Source organism: Balaenoptera musculus, chromosome 13, assembly GCF_009873245.2.
Source record: "Balaenoptera musculus isolate JJ_BM4_2016_0621 chromosome 13, mBalMus1.pri.v3, whole genome shotgun sequence".
NCBI lineage: Eukaryota > Metazoa > Chordata > Mammalia > Artiodactyla > Balaenopteridae > Balaenoptera > Balaenoptera musculus.
In genome coordinates this window covers 70489968-70504130 of record NC_045797.1, presented here as the reverse complement: position 1 = coordinate 70504130, position 14163 = coordinate 70489968, and the positions used below count along the sequence as shown (strand labels likewise).

The following is a 14163-nucleotide window of genomic DNA, read 5'->3' as shown; positions in this document are numbered from 1 at the left end:
GAGAGAGTAAAATAATATTTTCATATATTTGTATATGCATAAGCTGTCTGAAAGGATACTGAAAAAATAACATTAGTTGCATCCAGGGTCAAAAGCAGGCAGCCAAAGGAAAGCAATGAAAGAGTGGGCACTTTTCACTTTATAAATATTAAATGTTTATACTAGAAGAGAAGATTCTTAAGCCAATAACCTAAGCTTCCATCTGAAGACTCAAGAAAAAGAACAGCAAATTAAACCCAAAACAAGCAAAAGGGAAAAAATAGTATGAGTAAGAACAGAAATCAATGAAATTGAAAACAGGAAATCAATACAGAAAATTAATGAAACCAAAAGCTGGTTCTTTGAATAAACCAATAACATCGATAAATCTCTAGCCAGACTGACTAAGAAAAGAGAAGACACAAATTACCAATATCAAAAATGAAAGAAGGGATATCACCACAGGTTTTCTAAACATTACAGAAATAATAAGGAAATATTACAAAAACTTTATGTCCATAAATTCAACAACTTAGATGAACTGGATAGACACAAACTAATCCTTGAAAAACAGAAACTATTAAAGCTCACTCAAGAAGAAACAGGTAGGGCTTCCCTGGTTGCACAGTGGTTAAGAATCTGCCTGCCCCATGAAGAACCTAGTGGCAAGACGGGAATAAAGACACAGACCTACTAGAGAATGGACTTGAGGATATGGGGAGGGGGTGGGGTGAGATGTGACAGGGTAAGAGAGTGTCATGGACATATATACACTACCAAATGTAAAATAGATAGCTAGTGGGAAGCAGCCGCATAGCACAGGGAGATCAGCTCGGTGCTTTGTGACCACCTAGAGGGGTGGGATGGGGAGGGTGGGAGGGAGGGAGATGCAAGAGGGAAGAGAAATGGGAACATATTGTATATGTATAACTGATTCACTTTGTTATAAAGCAGAAGCTAACACACTATTGTAAGGCAATTATACTTCAATAAAGATGTTTAAAAAAAAAAAAAAAAAAAAAAGAATCTGCCTGCCAATGCAGGGGACACGGGCTCAAGCCCTGGTCCGGGAAGATCCCACATGCCACGGAGCAGCTAAGCCCATGAGCCACAACTACTGAGCCTGTGCTCTAGAGCCCACGAGCCACAACTACTGAGCCCATGTGCCACAACTACTGAAGCCCACGTGCCTAGAGCCCGTGCTCCACAACCAGAGAAGCCACGACAATGAGAAGCCCGCGCACCGCAACGAAGAGTAGCCCCCACGCACTGCAACGAAGAGTAGCCCCTGCTTGCTGCAACTAGAGAAAAGCCCATGTGCAGCAACGAAGACCCAACGCAGCCAAAAATGAATGAATTAAAAAAAAAAAAAAAGAAGAAATAGGTAATCTGAATAGGCCCATATCCACTATAGAAGTTGAATCTGTATTTTTAAGCCTTCCAAAAAAGAAAGCTCCTCATTCAGACAGCTGTCCTGGCAAATTCTAAACATTTAAAGAAGAAATAATTGCAGTTCTGCTCTCTTCCAGGGAATAAAAAAGGAGGGAACACTTCCCAATTCTTTTATGAGGGCCAGCATTATTCTGATAACAAAAACGCATACATACATTACAACAAAAGAAAATAAGAAGTCGGTATCCCTCATGAACACATACACAAAACCTTCAACAAAATGTGAGCAAATCAAATGTAGCAATATATAAAAACGATTTAAAAACCACAACCCAGGGGGCTTTATCCCAGTGACGTAACACTAGTTTGACATTTGAAAATCAATCAGTACAAAGAGAAAAGCTATACGATCATCCAAATAGATGCAGATGACAAGACTCAACATCCATTCCTGATAAATACTCTTGGAAAACCAGGAAAAGAAAAGAATTTCCTCAGTCTGATAATGGACATCTTCAAAAAAAAAAATAACAGCTAATAACATCATATTCAATGATGAAAAGACTAAGTACTTTTCCACTCAGATCAAAAACAAGTCAAGGATGACTGCTTTCACTACTAGAATGCAATACCACATTGGAGAACACAGCTGGTGCAATAAAGTAAGAAAAAAATATAAATGCATACAGATTGAAAGTTTAAAAATAAAACTGTATCTACTCCAGACAAGATGACCTTATGTGTAGAAAATCCCAAAGAACCTACAAAAAAATATATATAGAACCTACCAAAACACTATAATAAGGGACTTCAGCAAGGCTGCAGAATACACGGTCAACATAAAAAATTCAAATTTCTATAAATTAGCAAAAGAAAATTGGAAATACAATACCACCAAAAATATGAAAAACAGATAAATTTTTTTTAAAACTTATGTTCAAGATGTGTATGCTGAAAACTACAAAACACTGATGAAAGAAATCAAATAAAATGTAAATAGATACACCATGTTCATGAAATGAAAGACAGTATTGTTAAAATGTCAATTCTCCCTAAACTGATCAGAATCCTGTTGTGATTCAATGCAATCCCAAATTCACAATAGGATATTTTTGTAAAAATCAACAAGATGATTCTTTGTATTTCCTTAGAGTTCTAAACCCAAATCTCAATTAAGGTATGAGAATAGAAGAAAGATACTATTCAGATGCCTAAACCCCACCCTGTTCTTGGTACTTTTAAAAAGTTCCTCATGTTATTTTAATATGCATCCAAAGCTAAGAACTACCAACACAGAGCTTCGAATGCAATTCTAAGACTTGTATTTCACAGGCAACAATAAATCAAAGGACATGACGAAAGATGAAAGAGAATTGATCAATTGTGTTTGTATAACTCCTTCTGGCTCCAAATCTCACGTTCTTCCTTCATAGAGACAAAATAATATCTATTCCTGCTGCAAAAAAAGAAACTAATGTCATCTATGCAGACAGGAGAGTGTGGCAGAGCCCAGCATACTGGAAAGAGACCCAGGTGAAAATCAACTGTTACTGAAGAAAGTGCTCATCAATAAATGCCATAAAACAGGTCTTAATGGGTCTATGACATCTTTACTTCTAAAAATTATTATAATAGCATTTAAACAGCACTTTTTCCTAATCTTCAAAATGCTTTAGAAACACTAATATTCTCAACACTTTGCATCCCTTATTCAAATATTCTTTAACTCAACTCTGTTGCAAATAATTATCCTGGATTCAGAAAGTCTTATATTTAAATACAGAACAGCAGCTATATTTCTCAACTGACCTGGATCAGCACTAAACACCTGTGCCCTTTTCCACTCATTAGGATATTACTGGTCTCAACAGCTGGTCTCAGGTCAAGCAGTTTGTAGATGCATTAACAGAATAGTGCATTAACTCCTCAACTAATTATTATCAGTAACACGCGGCCCCTTAACTCGTCATCTCTCATTATCTATTTTCCAACCACTTTCCTATTCACAGCAGCCACACAGCAATCTCCACTCACAATCTCCCACCCAGCCAACAGTGGATCTTTTCTCCTCCCTGCCTGCATGCCCTTCTGAGTCTGCAAATGTATCTGCACTTAGCATTGCATGCTTCATTGAGGGTGAGGGGATATGCATCTGAGTGTCAATATGTAACCCAGTAGGATAGAGGGAATATATGTCAGGTTGCGGGTGCTTTAAGTATGGGGGAAAGGAGAGGTATCTGAGATTAAGGGTCATAGTAAATGTGAGGGGGATGAATTTGCAGGCAGGAGAGATTTGGAAATGATGCTTAGTGAACCTTTATGTTTAAGAACCTGTTTATAAATATGTAACTGTGCATCCTGAGAATGGGGGAATGGGCCTGAGCCCACTCTTAATTATGAACTAATCTTTCCCACTTATAATGCTTACCATCATTTACAACTTTAGGTTCACAGTTTCACCTACCAAAAGGTTATTCACCCTTCGAAAGGAAATATTAATTTAAACAAGTTAATAAATGATATATTTAAAGATACTTATAAATATTTATTAAAGATATTTATATAAAAATCTAAGTATAACAGCATGAAGACACAATCATCCAATAAAATTAGTGAATGGGTAGCCTCACAATTCTTACTTCCTCAAATCATGTTATTTTTATTTTTCTTCAAAAAGAAAAAAGTTAGCTCCCTCCTTGCAACTATTTGCTTTGTAGGCCAAACTTCAGCATTTACTCCTTTGCTCTGAATGCTTTTCTTGGCATTGAAATCCCTCGGTCTACTTTAAGCCTAACTACAACTTCTTATAACTGCCCCCAAACACAGCAAAGCGAAAGTGCCGCTTTTACTTTTGTAATGTTTGGTTGGAGCTCTGCATTCTTCCTCTGCAATTAGAGGCAGTAGGGAGAAGCTGCAGTCACTTAGCAGCCTAATCCCCTATGATTCCGTCCTTTATCTGATTGATTACTTCTTGGAAAAACTCATTCTTGATCCTTCCCACAATACATCTGAATTTAATCCACACACCCTGATCAAGTTACATTTAAAACTGAATAGTCAGCTGCCCCTGGCCATCGCACATATAACCTCACCAACATCCATGTTTTCAGTACTTCCAAAGTAAAGTCCAAGTTCATACCAGAATCAGTTCTCTTCAAACAAGATCTGGAAAGATCTTTAACCTGGTTTCATCATAAAAAATGTGACTCACTTAAAATCTGGCCTAGCTGGAAAGTTGGGTATAACTTTTTTTTAAAGGTATTTAAGGTATAACACAATTAACAATGAATATTAACCCCTACAGAAAGATACTACAATGAAAGGATAAACAGGTAATATGTGTTGAAGATGACAGGAGAGAGGAAACTCGTTATTTTAACCCCACCCACACAGAATCCCTCTGGGGAGCACCCTCCCTCAATAAGGAACATGATGATTCTCTGTCTCAGACTTCTCTGCATGATTCACCTCCAGAGATCCATCATTTTAGAGTCTGACAATAAACCATGCCCATGACTTCTAAAGAGAGTTCTTATCACCCAACACTGAGAAAACACCATGATTAGCTCTGCGCCAAGCTAAGCAGACAGTGAGTCACCCTGAATAAACACTGTTGAGTTTTGACATGCAGGTGCCTTCAGAAGTCTCTGCACTCCTCACCTGTGCCGTTTGGACGGGAATTTGCTCATTTCAGTTTAGTAAAGTCTCAAATTTTTTGACATTTAAACTAACCCAGGGACTTGCCTGGTCGTCCAGTGGTTAAGACCCCGTGCTTCCAATGCAGGGGGCGGGGGTAGATCCCTGGTCGGGGAACTAAGATCCCACAGGTCGCACAGTGTGGCCAAAAATATATATATATATTTAAACTACTGTATATAAAATAGATGACCAACAAGGACCTACTGTATAGCACAGGGAACTATACTCAATATCCTGTAATAACCTATCATGGAAAAGAACCTAAAAAAAGAATACATATACATGTGTATATATATGTATAACTGAATCACTTTGCTGTACACCTGAAACTGGCACAACATTGTAAATCAACTATATTTCAATAAAAAATTAAAAAAAAAAACTAACCCAAACTGGATGGTGTTTATAGCTTTGCACTATCTAATAAGCGCTTGCTATTCAAATTAATACTTTTGAAAACAGGACTAGAGGGAGCACTTTTTACTTAAGAAAACAAGCTGTTTCTACATTTTTGGCAAACAACTGTAAATGCTGTCAACCATAAATTAGTACTTCTCACATGAAAAATAGACTTATACTTCAGAAACAGTATTACCAGTCCAATTATCGCATGTAGCTAAAAGTAATAAGAGCACTTCTCCTTGGTTTTCCAAAACTCGTATTTTTCCAATTAATCTTAATTTACAAAACTTCACAGTGAATGGATTATGCAATAATCAACGGCAAATCAAGAATCCATTTGGCAAATGTCAAATAGTTTAATCAAGTAAAATCAACACAGAATATTATTCAAATTTATCACAATCAGAATGCCTGCTAATTTTCATTTCAATCTTACAAAATATTTATTAAGAATCCAGCATTATACACTTTGCCGTACAGCAGAAAATAACACAACATTGTAAAGCAACTATACTCCAATAAAAATTTAAAAAAAAGAACCCAGCATTACATTTATTGAGGAATCAAAGAAATATAAGGTAGAATCTCTGCTCTCAAAGACTTTCAATCTTATTTGTATAATTACGAAGCAGTTGAGAGCATCATACATTTGAAAGTCAAAATAATGATATAGGTAAGTACTATAGGTCATCATAGGGATGAAAATGGGATTGGTGATTATAAGGAAGGCTACAGGGTAGGTAAAAACCAGGGTGGGTGGGGCAGGAGACCAACCAAAATACATTGAGAGAAGAAATGAGCATGTCATATTGGAAAACCTGAAAAGTGCCTCAAGTAGCTTAATTAGAGTTTGGTGTGAGCAGGGAATTAAGGACTGATAGAATCAGACCTAAGTGAGGAGTACAAACTTCATTCAAAAACCACAGGGAATCTTTGAGGGTTTCCAAGGTGGGAAGTTGTATGATGAAAATAGTGTCTTAATCAGATTACTTTGGAGGTGAGTGTGAATGGACTGGAGAAGTCTGTTACTTCCTCTCTCCTTTTCAGAGAAAAACAAAGACAAAGAAAAAGCAACACTCAGAAAAAGTATTCCTCTTGCCCTTTCTTTAAAAAAAATTATAAAAAGGAAACAATAAAATAAGACCAAAATAACAATCCAAAAATTTTTTTTAAATCTGAAATATTAGCTAATGGTCAAACCCTTTGCAGGTCTGCATATCCTGAAATCAAACAGAGTCCTTTTTGAAAATTAGCACAAATGCATGAATTCTCTTGGGAGAGAAGAAAAGCTACAAAATTTAAAGAGTAAGTAAGTGATGGGAAAAGTAATGTGAACTTCGAAGTAATTCTGCCACCAAGCACTTAGACTGGGGCTCGGTGAACTGGTTTTGGTGATGTCACATCACACAATCCACACGACAGCAGCATCCTGAAGGGCAGGGGATGTCATGAGGGCACACGGGCTCCACTCCTCCTCTTCCACCAAAGTGGCTGTTTGTCTCCATTTTGCAATAGGTTTCCCCTTAGGATTTCACATTTTTAAAACATTCAAGACCCCTAGCTCGTTCTCCACCATCCCCTGGAAATTTCCTTAAAAAGCTATGATCAGATCTAAGAGTTACATGTGCTACTATCGAGGGCATCAAAACCTTCCCATTCAGCACTAGTTCTCTCCTATTATTTTTTTTTCTCTCCTATTTTTATTTGGCTTTTTCCTGTCGTCTTGAATCCACCAAAGAACAAGCAGGGATATTAGTAAATACTGTACATAAATAAATGAAATGTTTTTGTTTCCCAGGAAATTATAGTTTTGTTTAAAAATCACTAATGAGGAAGACTGTAACCTAATATTATCTTTTTTCAGCAATGTCCATTCCATAATATGCTAGCTGGGCACATTTGGAATTTAAGGAATACATTTCCTTTTATTTAAAGTGAACTAGTTTGGCTTTGCTTTTTTTTTTTTCTTTTATATTGCTTTATTTTTTGCATCCAGTAATAAAAGGCAACTATGGAAACTTTCAACATATCCAAATTAAACTGCTAAAACAAGATTTTAAAATAGTTCTCAGCCATATTTCCAAACTACACAGGAACGTTTTTCATATAAAATCACCATAAATTAGATATATAAAAGTGTTTACCCTAAAAGAATCTTTAGATGGTTCAAATTTGAAAGAGTGTGTTCTACTGTTATTTTAGATAGTAAACAATAACCCTGAGCCTTTCACTGATACATTCAATATTGATATGTTTTGAAGATTTTATCCAAGCCTAGTTTCATTAGATACATGATTTTTTAAATAGGTTTGTTCCATTAAAGGTGGAATTTCATTATATCTCAGAACCAACATGTTTGGTGAAGGCCACAGACTCTTTTACAAGACAAATCCTGATGAAAAAAATAAGAGGGAAAATAAGGTTCAATAGTCAGATAAAGTGTAAAAGGAATTTCTCAGAAAGTCATTATAGAACATTTTTCTTTCTTACACAGGGAGTGGAAAACACAGAATACAATAATTATCCAAGAAGAATGCCCTATCAGGATTAAAATATAAAAGTTTACACCAGCAATTCAAACTGAGATAAGTCTTGTAGAAACTAAATCTTTTGTCAGAAATCACATGCCTAATCAATAGCTGGGCCCAGGCCTGCCCCTACAGCACCATGATTACAAAAAGAGGCCCAATGTCTAAATATTAAAGTTATCAATCAAGCTAATAGATTATTAATTAAAATATGTTCTATCTCTATACAATGACGAATATACCTTCAAAATGGCCTGGAAAGTCAAATTCAAATCTAGGATTCTGAGACACTTCATGCCCCCACATGGGGAGAGTCTGGCCCCCTTTTCCTGCCACCTCCAACACACCCCATACTTCAAAGAACCATATATGCATGTGGACACTCCAGCCCACGTGTCCACGTTTTGCCCACATTCACTGCAAATATACAACCCAAGACCACTCCTTGGACCCAGGGGTACCACTACCTTAAAAAAAAATCAACGAACAGGACAACTTATACCAGTTTCAAAAGCATAAGTATTAGAACAAATGGACTGGGAACTTAAAAATAAACATAAATATATCAAAGAGACATATGAAAACAGACATTTTCTGGGAAATGCAAATCAAAACCGCAGTGGGATATCACCTCACGCATCATCTTAGAATGGCTATTATCAAAAACAATAAATAACAAGTGCTGGTGAGGATGTGGAGAAAAGGGAACCCTTGTGCACGGCTGGCAGGAATGTAAACTAGTGCAGCCACTATGGAAAACAGTATAAAAATTCCTCAAAAATTTAGAAATAGAACTACCAAATGATCCAGAAATTCTATTTCTGGGCATTTATCTGAAGAAAATGAAAACACTAACTCAAAAAAATATATACACCCCCATGTTCACTGCACCATTACTTACAACAGCCAAGACATGGAAGCAATCTAAGTGTCAATCAATGTATGACTAGATAAAGAAAACATGGTGTGTATGTATGTGTATGTATATATATACGAATACACATACACATACATACATAAAATGAAATATTACTCGGTCATAAAAAAAGAAGGAAATCTTGCATTTGCAACAACATGGATGGACTTCGAGGGCTGTACGCTAAGTGAAATAAGTCAGAAGGGAAAAGACAAATAGCATATGATCTCGCTTTTATGTGTAAACGAAAAACAAATTTTTTTAATAAAAAAAAAAAGAAATCCCCAGTTCAGAGATATAGAGAACAGATTGGTGGTTGCCAGAAACAGGGGGTGGAGGGTGGGCAAAATGGATTAAGGGGGTCAAAACATACAAACTTCCAGTTATAAAATAAGTAAGTCATGGGGATGTAATGTACACCATGGTAACCATAGCTTAAAATACTGTAGTGTATATTTGAAAGTTGCTAAGAGAGATCTTAAAAGTTTTCATTTCAAGAAAAAAACCTTTTTATTACTATGTATGGTGATGCATGTTAACTAGACTTATTGTGATGATCATTTTACAATATATACAAATACTGAATCATTATGTTGAACACCTGAAACTAATATAATGTTATATGTCAATTATATTTCAATAAAAAAATAGAAATAATAAAAATCAAACTAAAAGAGAGAGAGATTAGTAATATGAAATAAGAACCACAAATCATGAAAAAGAATGAATCAGATATTCTAGGTTTGAAAAATACAACAGCTAAAAAATAACATAACAGATGAGACAAACAGTAGAATGGCTCTAGACAAAGAACATATTAATGAGTAGAAATGCAGATTGATAAACTCTTCTAAAAGGAAGCAGAGAGGGTTTCCCTGGTGGCACAGTGGTTAAGAATCTGCCTGCCGGGCGACTGCGGCAAAGCGAGAGTCTCGGAGACGCCGCTGCCGCCAGCACAGCCGGAGACCTGAGCCGACACTGGGGGCTGTCCGTGGGCCCCGCACTCCCTCGATGAGTCGGAGAAGTCCCGTTGTATCAGAGTAAGATGGACGGTAGCTTTGATGGTGATTGTGGTGAGCTGGAGCCACCTGATCACTAACAAAACACATCTTCTGTTAACCAACAGCCACCAGGGCTTCCTGTTGAAATATACAGCAACAAAGGAAGAAAAGAAGCAAAACGGAAATAGTGCTTACCAGCACCTTAGAATGATGCTGCTCAGGACCAGTCCAACACTGAATGTATCTGCACTGTGAGGAGAATGTTCATAGAAGCCTGTTGTGTGCATATTTATTCACATTTCTGGTAAATGTTAAACCCTTCAGCACAGTAAATCTGAGTGCATAGTATGTCATTTCATTCCGTTTGAGTTTCTTGAGTGTTTTCTTTAAATGTCTGCAGAGTTGCTGCCCCTTTCTTGAACTATGAGTACTGCAATCTTTTTAATTCTCAGTATGAGTAGAGCTTTTTGAGCTTTAAATCTAAGGGGAACTCAACGGGCCTGGTTGGCATATGCAATGAAACCATCTTGCTGTGGAAGCAAAATTATTTTTTTTCTACCTTTTTGAAAGATCTTTCCTTTTGATGCCAGCTTTCTTCCTTATTTACACAAGTTCAACAATTCGAAAGGAAAAGGCAATAGTAAGGGTTTCAGAATGGCAGAGAAATTTGAAAGTCTCATGAACATTCATGGTTTTGATCTGGGCTCTAGGTATATGGACTTAAAACCATTGGGTTGTGGAGGCAATGGCTTGGTTTTCTCTGCTGTAGACAATGACTGTGACAAAAGAGTAGCCACCAAGAAAACTGTCCTTACTGATCCCCAGAGTGTCAAACATGCTCTACGGGAAATCAAAATTATTGGAAGACTTGACCATGATAACATTGTGAAGGTGTTTGAAATTCTTGGTCCTAGTGGAAGCCAGTTAACAGATGATGTGGGCTCTCTTACTGAACTGAACAGTGTTTACATTGTTCAGGAGTACATGGAGACAGACTTGACTAATGTCCTGGAGCAGGGCCCGTTACTGGAAGAGCATGCCAGGCTTTTCATGTATCAGCTGCTACGTGGGCTCAAATATATTCACTCAGCAAACGTACTGCACAGAGATCTCAAACCAGCTAATCTTTTCATTAATACTGAAGACTTGGTGCTGAAGATAGGCGACTTTGGTCTTGCACGGATCATGGATCCTCATTATTCCCATAAGGGTCATCTTTCTGAAGGATTGGTTACTAAATGGTACAGATCTCCACGTCTTTTACTTTCTCCTAATAATTATACTAAAGCCATTGACATGTGGGCTGCAGGCTGCATCTTTGCTGAAATGCTGACTGGTAAAACCCTCTTTGCAGGTGCACATGAACTTGAACAGATGCAGCTGATTTTAGAATCTATTCCTGTCGTACATGAGGAAGATCGTCAGGAGCTTCTCAACGCAATTCCAGTTTACATTAGAAATGACATGACTGAGCCACACAGACCTTTAACTCAGCTGCTTCTGGGAATTAGTCGAGAAGCACTGGATTTCCTGGAACAAATTTTGACATTTAGCCCCATGGATCGGTTGACAGCAGAAGAAGCGCTTTCCCATCCTTACATGAGCATTTAGTCTTTTCCAATGGATGAGCCAATTTCAAGTCATCCTTTTCATATTGAAGATGAAGTTGATGATATTTTGCTTATGGATGAAACTCATAGTCACATTTATAACTGGGAAAGGTACCATGATTGTCAGTTTTCAGAGCATGATTGGCCTATACATAACAACTTTGATATTGATGAAGTTCAGCTTGACCCAAGAGCTCTGTCCGACGTCACTGATGAAGAAGAAGTACAAGTCAATCCTCGAAAATATTTGGATGGAGATCGTGAAAAGTATTTGGAGGATCCTGCTTTTGACACCAGTTACTCTACTGAGCCTTGTTGGCAATACTCAGATCATCATGAAAACAAATATTGTGATCTGGAGTGTAGCCATACTTGTAACTACAAAACGAGGTCATCATCATACTTAGATAACTTAGTTTGGAGAGAGAGTGAAGTTAATCATTACTATGAACCCAAGCTTATTATAGATCTTTCCAATTGGAAAGAACAAAGCAAAGAAAAATCTGATAAGAAAGGCAAGTCAAAATGTGAAAGGAATGGATTGGTTAAAGCCCAGATAGCTCTAGAGGAAGCATCACAGCAACTGGCTGAAAAAGAAAGGGAAAAGAATCAGGGATTTGACTTTGATTCCTTTATTGCAGGAACTATTCAACTTAGTTCACAACATGAGCTTACTGATGTTGTTGACAAATTAAATGACTTGAATAGCTCAGTGTCCCAACTAGAATTGAAAAGTTTGATATCCAAGTCAGTAAGCCGAGAAAAACAGGAGAAAGGAATGGCCAATTTGGCTCAATTAGAAGCCTTGTACCAGTCTTCTTGGGATAGCCAGTTTGTGGGAGGTGGGGAGGACTGTTTTCTCATAAATCAGTTTTGTTGTGAGGTAAGGAAGGATGAGCAAATTGAAAAGGAAAACACTTACACCAGTTACCTGGACAAGTTCTTTAGCAGGAAAGAGGATGCTGAAATGCTAGAAACTGAGCCGGTAGAGGATGGGAAGCTTGGGGAGAGAGGAAATGAGGAAGGATTTCTGAACAACAGTGGAGAGTTCCTCTTTAACAAGCAGCTTGAATCCATAGGCATCCCACAGTTTCACAGTCCAGTTGGGTCCCCACTTAAGTCAATACAGGCCACATTAACACCTTCTGCTATGAAATCTTCCCCTCAGATTCCTCATAAAACATACAGCAGCATTCTGAAACATCTGAACTAAAACACTCAGCAGACATTTCTTTTTGTATTCTTCATGAAATGTGTTTTGTCTTCTTTATTACTAGTGTTTAAGTCATTTTTTTACTTGAATCAGATGGTGTCATTTAGAAAGGATATTTTCTTGGTTTTTAAAATCCAGACTTTTTTTCTACATGTGAGATGGTTTTCGTTTTAACTGGCATGTCGTTTGCACACAAAAATAAAGAATAGAGCAAAATAATGCAATGCAGGAGGAGACAAAAGAAATGCACTAAGACAAGTAAAAAACATTCTCTCATAGAACAATGATCTGTTTTACAGGAAACAAAAATCTTGCCTTGAAATTTACACAGTGAGACTGTACATAATTGCATGAAAATATCTATTTTTTTCCTAAAACATTTTTCATTCATGAGTATTTTCAAGTTTTTCATACTGTACACATTTCTTAAAAACACATGATACCAGCAGCAACTGAAAATGAATGCCGAATTTGGTACACATGTGTTATCTACCTCAAGGTAACAAAAGTATGTGGCAAAACATATACCACCCATAGTGCTTCACAATATGCACTTCTATTTAGCCAGCGTTTATTGTAGTAAACTATTCTTAATAAGATTCACTCACTGTTTATAAATGTTCTGGTATGCATTCTTTATAGTGAAGTGTTGCTACATCACATCTTATTTATTTTAGCAAATCAGTATATTTTCTGTATTTAATTATAAAAAGTTAACTTAGTTTTTGAAATTTATTTGCAAATACACTTTTTCCATTTGGCACTATGGTTTGTTGCCTATTTAGCTGAATATATAATGTCAGCTTATCCTAAGGCTGTCCATGTACTTAATTTACTTAAGTATTCATTTTAAGTAAAGCGCTCACTGTGTATAGGAATTTGTATTTTGGAGGTGCTTGATCATCTACAAAGAAAAATTAGGAATTACTTTATTATAAAATGCTCCTAGAAGTCTTAATTGTGTTTATTTTAAAAAAAAAAAGAACTGTAATGTTAGACTTGTGTGCATGGAAGTAATTAAGGTACATCATTATTGTAGTTTAAAAGTTGTACATGATAAGACATATTTTGTTTTTACTGTATGTTTTTACTGAATGATCTATTCCCCATCCCAAGGCAAGCATGAATAAAAAAAAAAAAAAAAAAAAAGAATCTGCCTGCCAATGCAAGGGACACGGGTTCAAGCCCTGGCCTGGGAAGATCCCACATGCCGTGGAGCAACTAAGCCTGTGCACCACAACTACTGAGCCTGAGCTCTAGAGCCCGCAAGCCACAACTACTGAGCCCACGTGCCACAACTACTGAAGCCTGCACACCTAGAGCCCGTGCTCCACAACCAGAGAAGCCACAACAATGAGAAGCCCACTCGCCGCAACTAGAGACAGCCCGCCCGCAGCAACAAAGATTCAATGCAGTCAAAGAT

General features: G+C 37.0%; 2 protein-coding genes across 28 annotated transcripts in view; one reads left to right on the top strand and one right to left on the bottom strand.

The window, feature by feature from the left end:
• The window catches only part of DTNB (dystrobrevin beta), a 279721-nt gene that overhangs the window by 192560 nt on the left and 72998 nt on the right, over window positions 1-14163 (bottom strand). The gene's annotated exons all lie outside the window — the stretch shown is intronic.
• LOC118906220 (mitogen-activated protein kinase 6-like) lies at window positions 9831-13077 on the top strand. Its single transcript, XM_036873634.1, is given in 1 exon segment — window positions 9831-13077. A coding segment is annotated over 1 exon segment (2169 nt). The 5' UTR covers window positions 9831-10571; the 3' UTR covers window positions 12741-13077.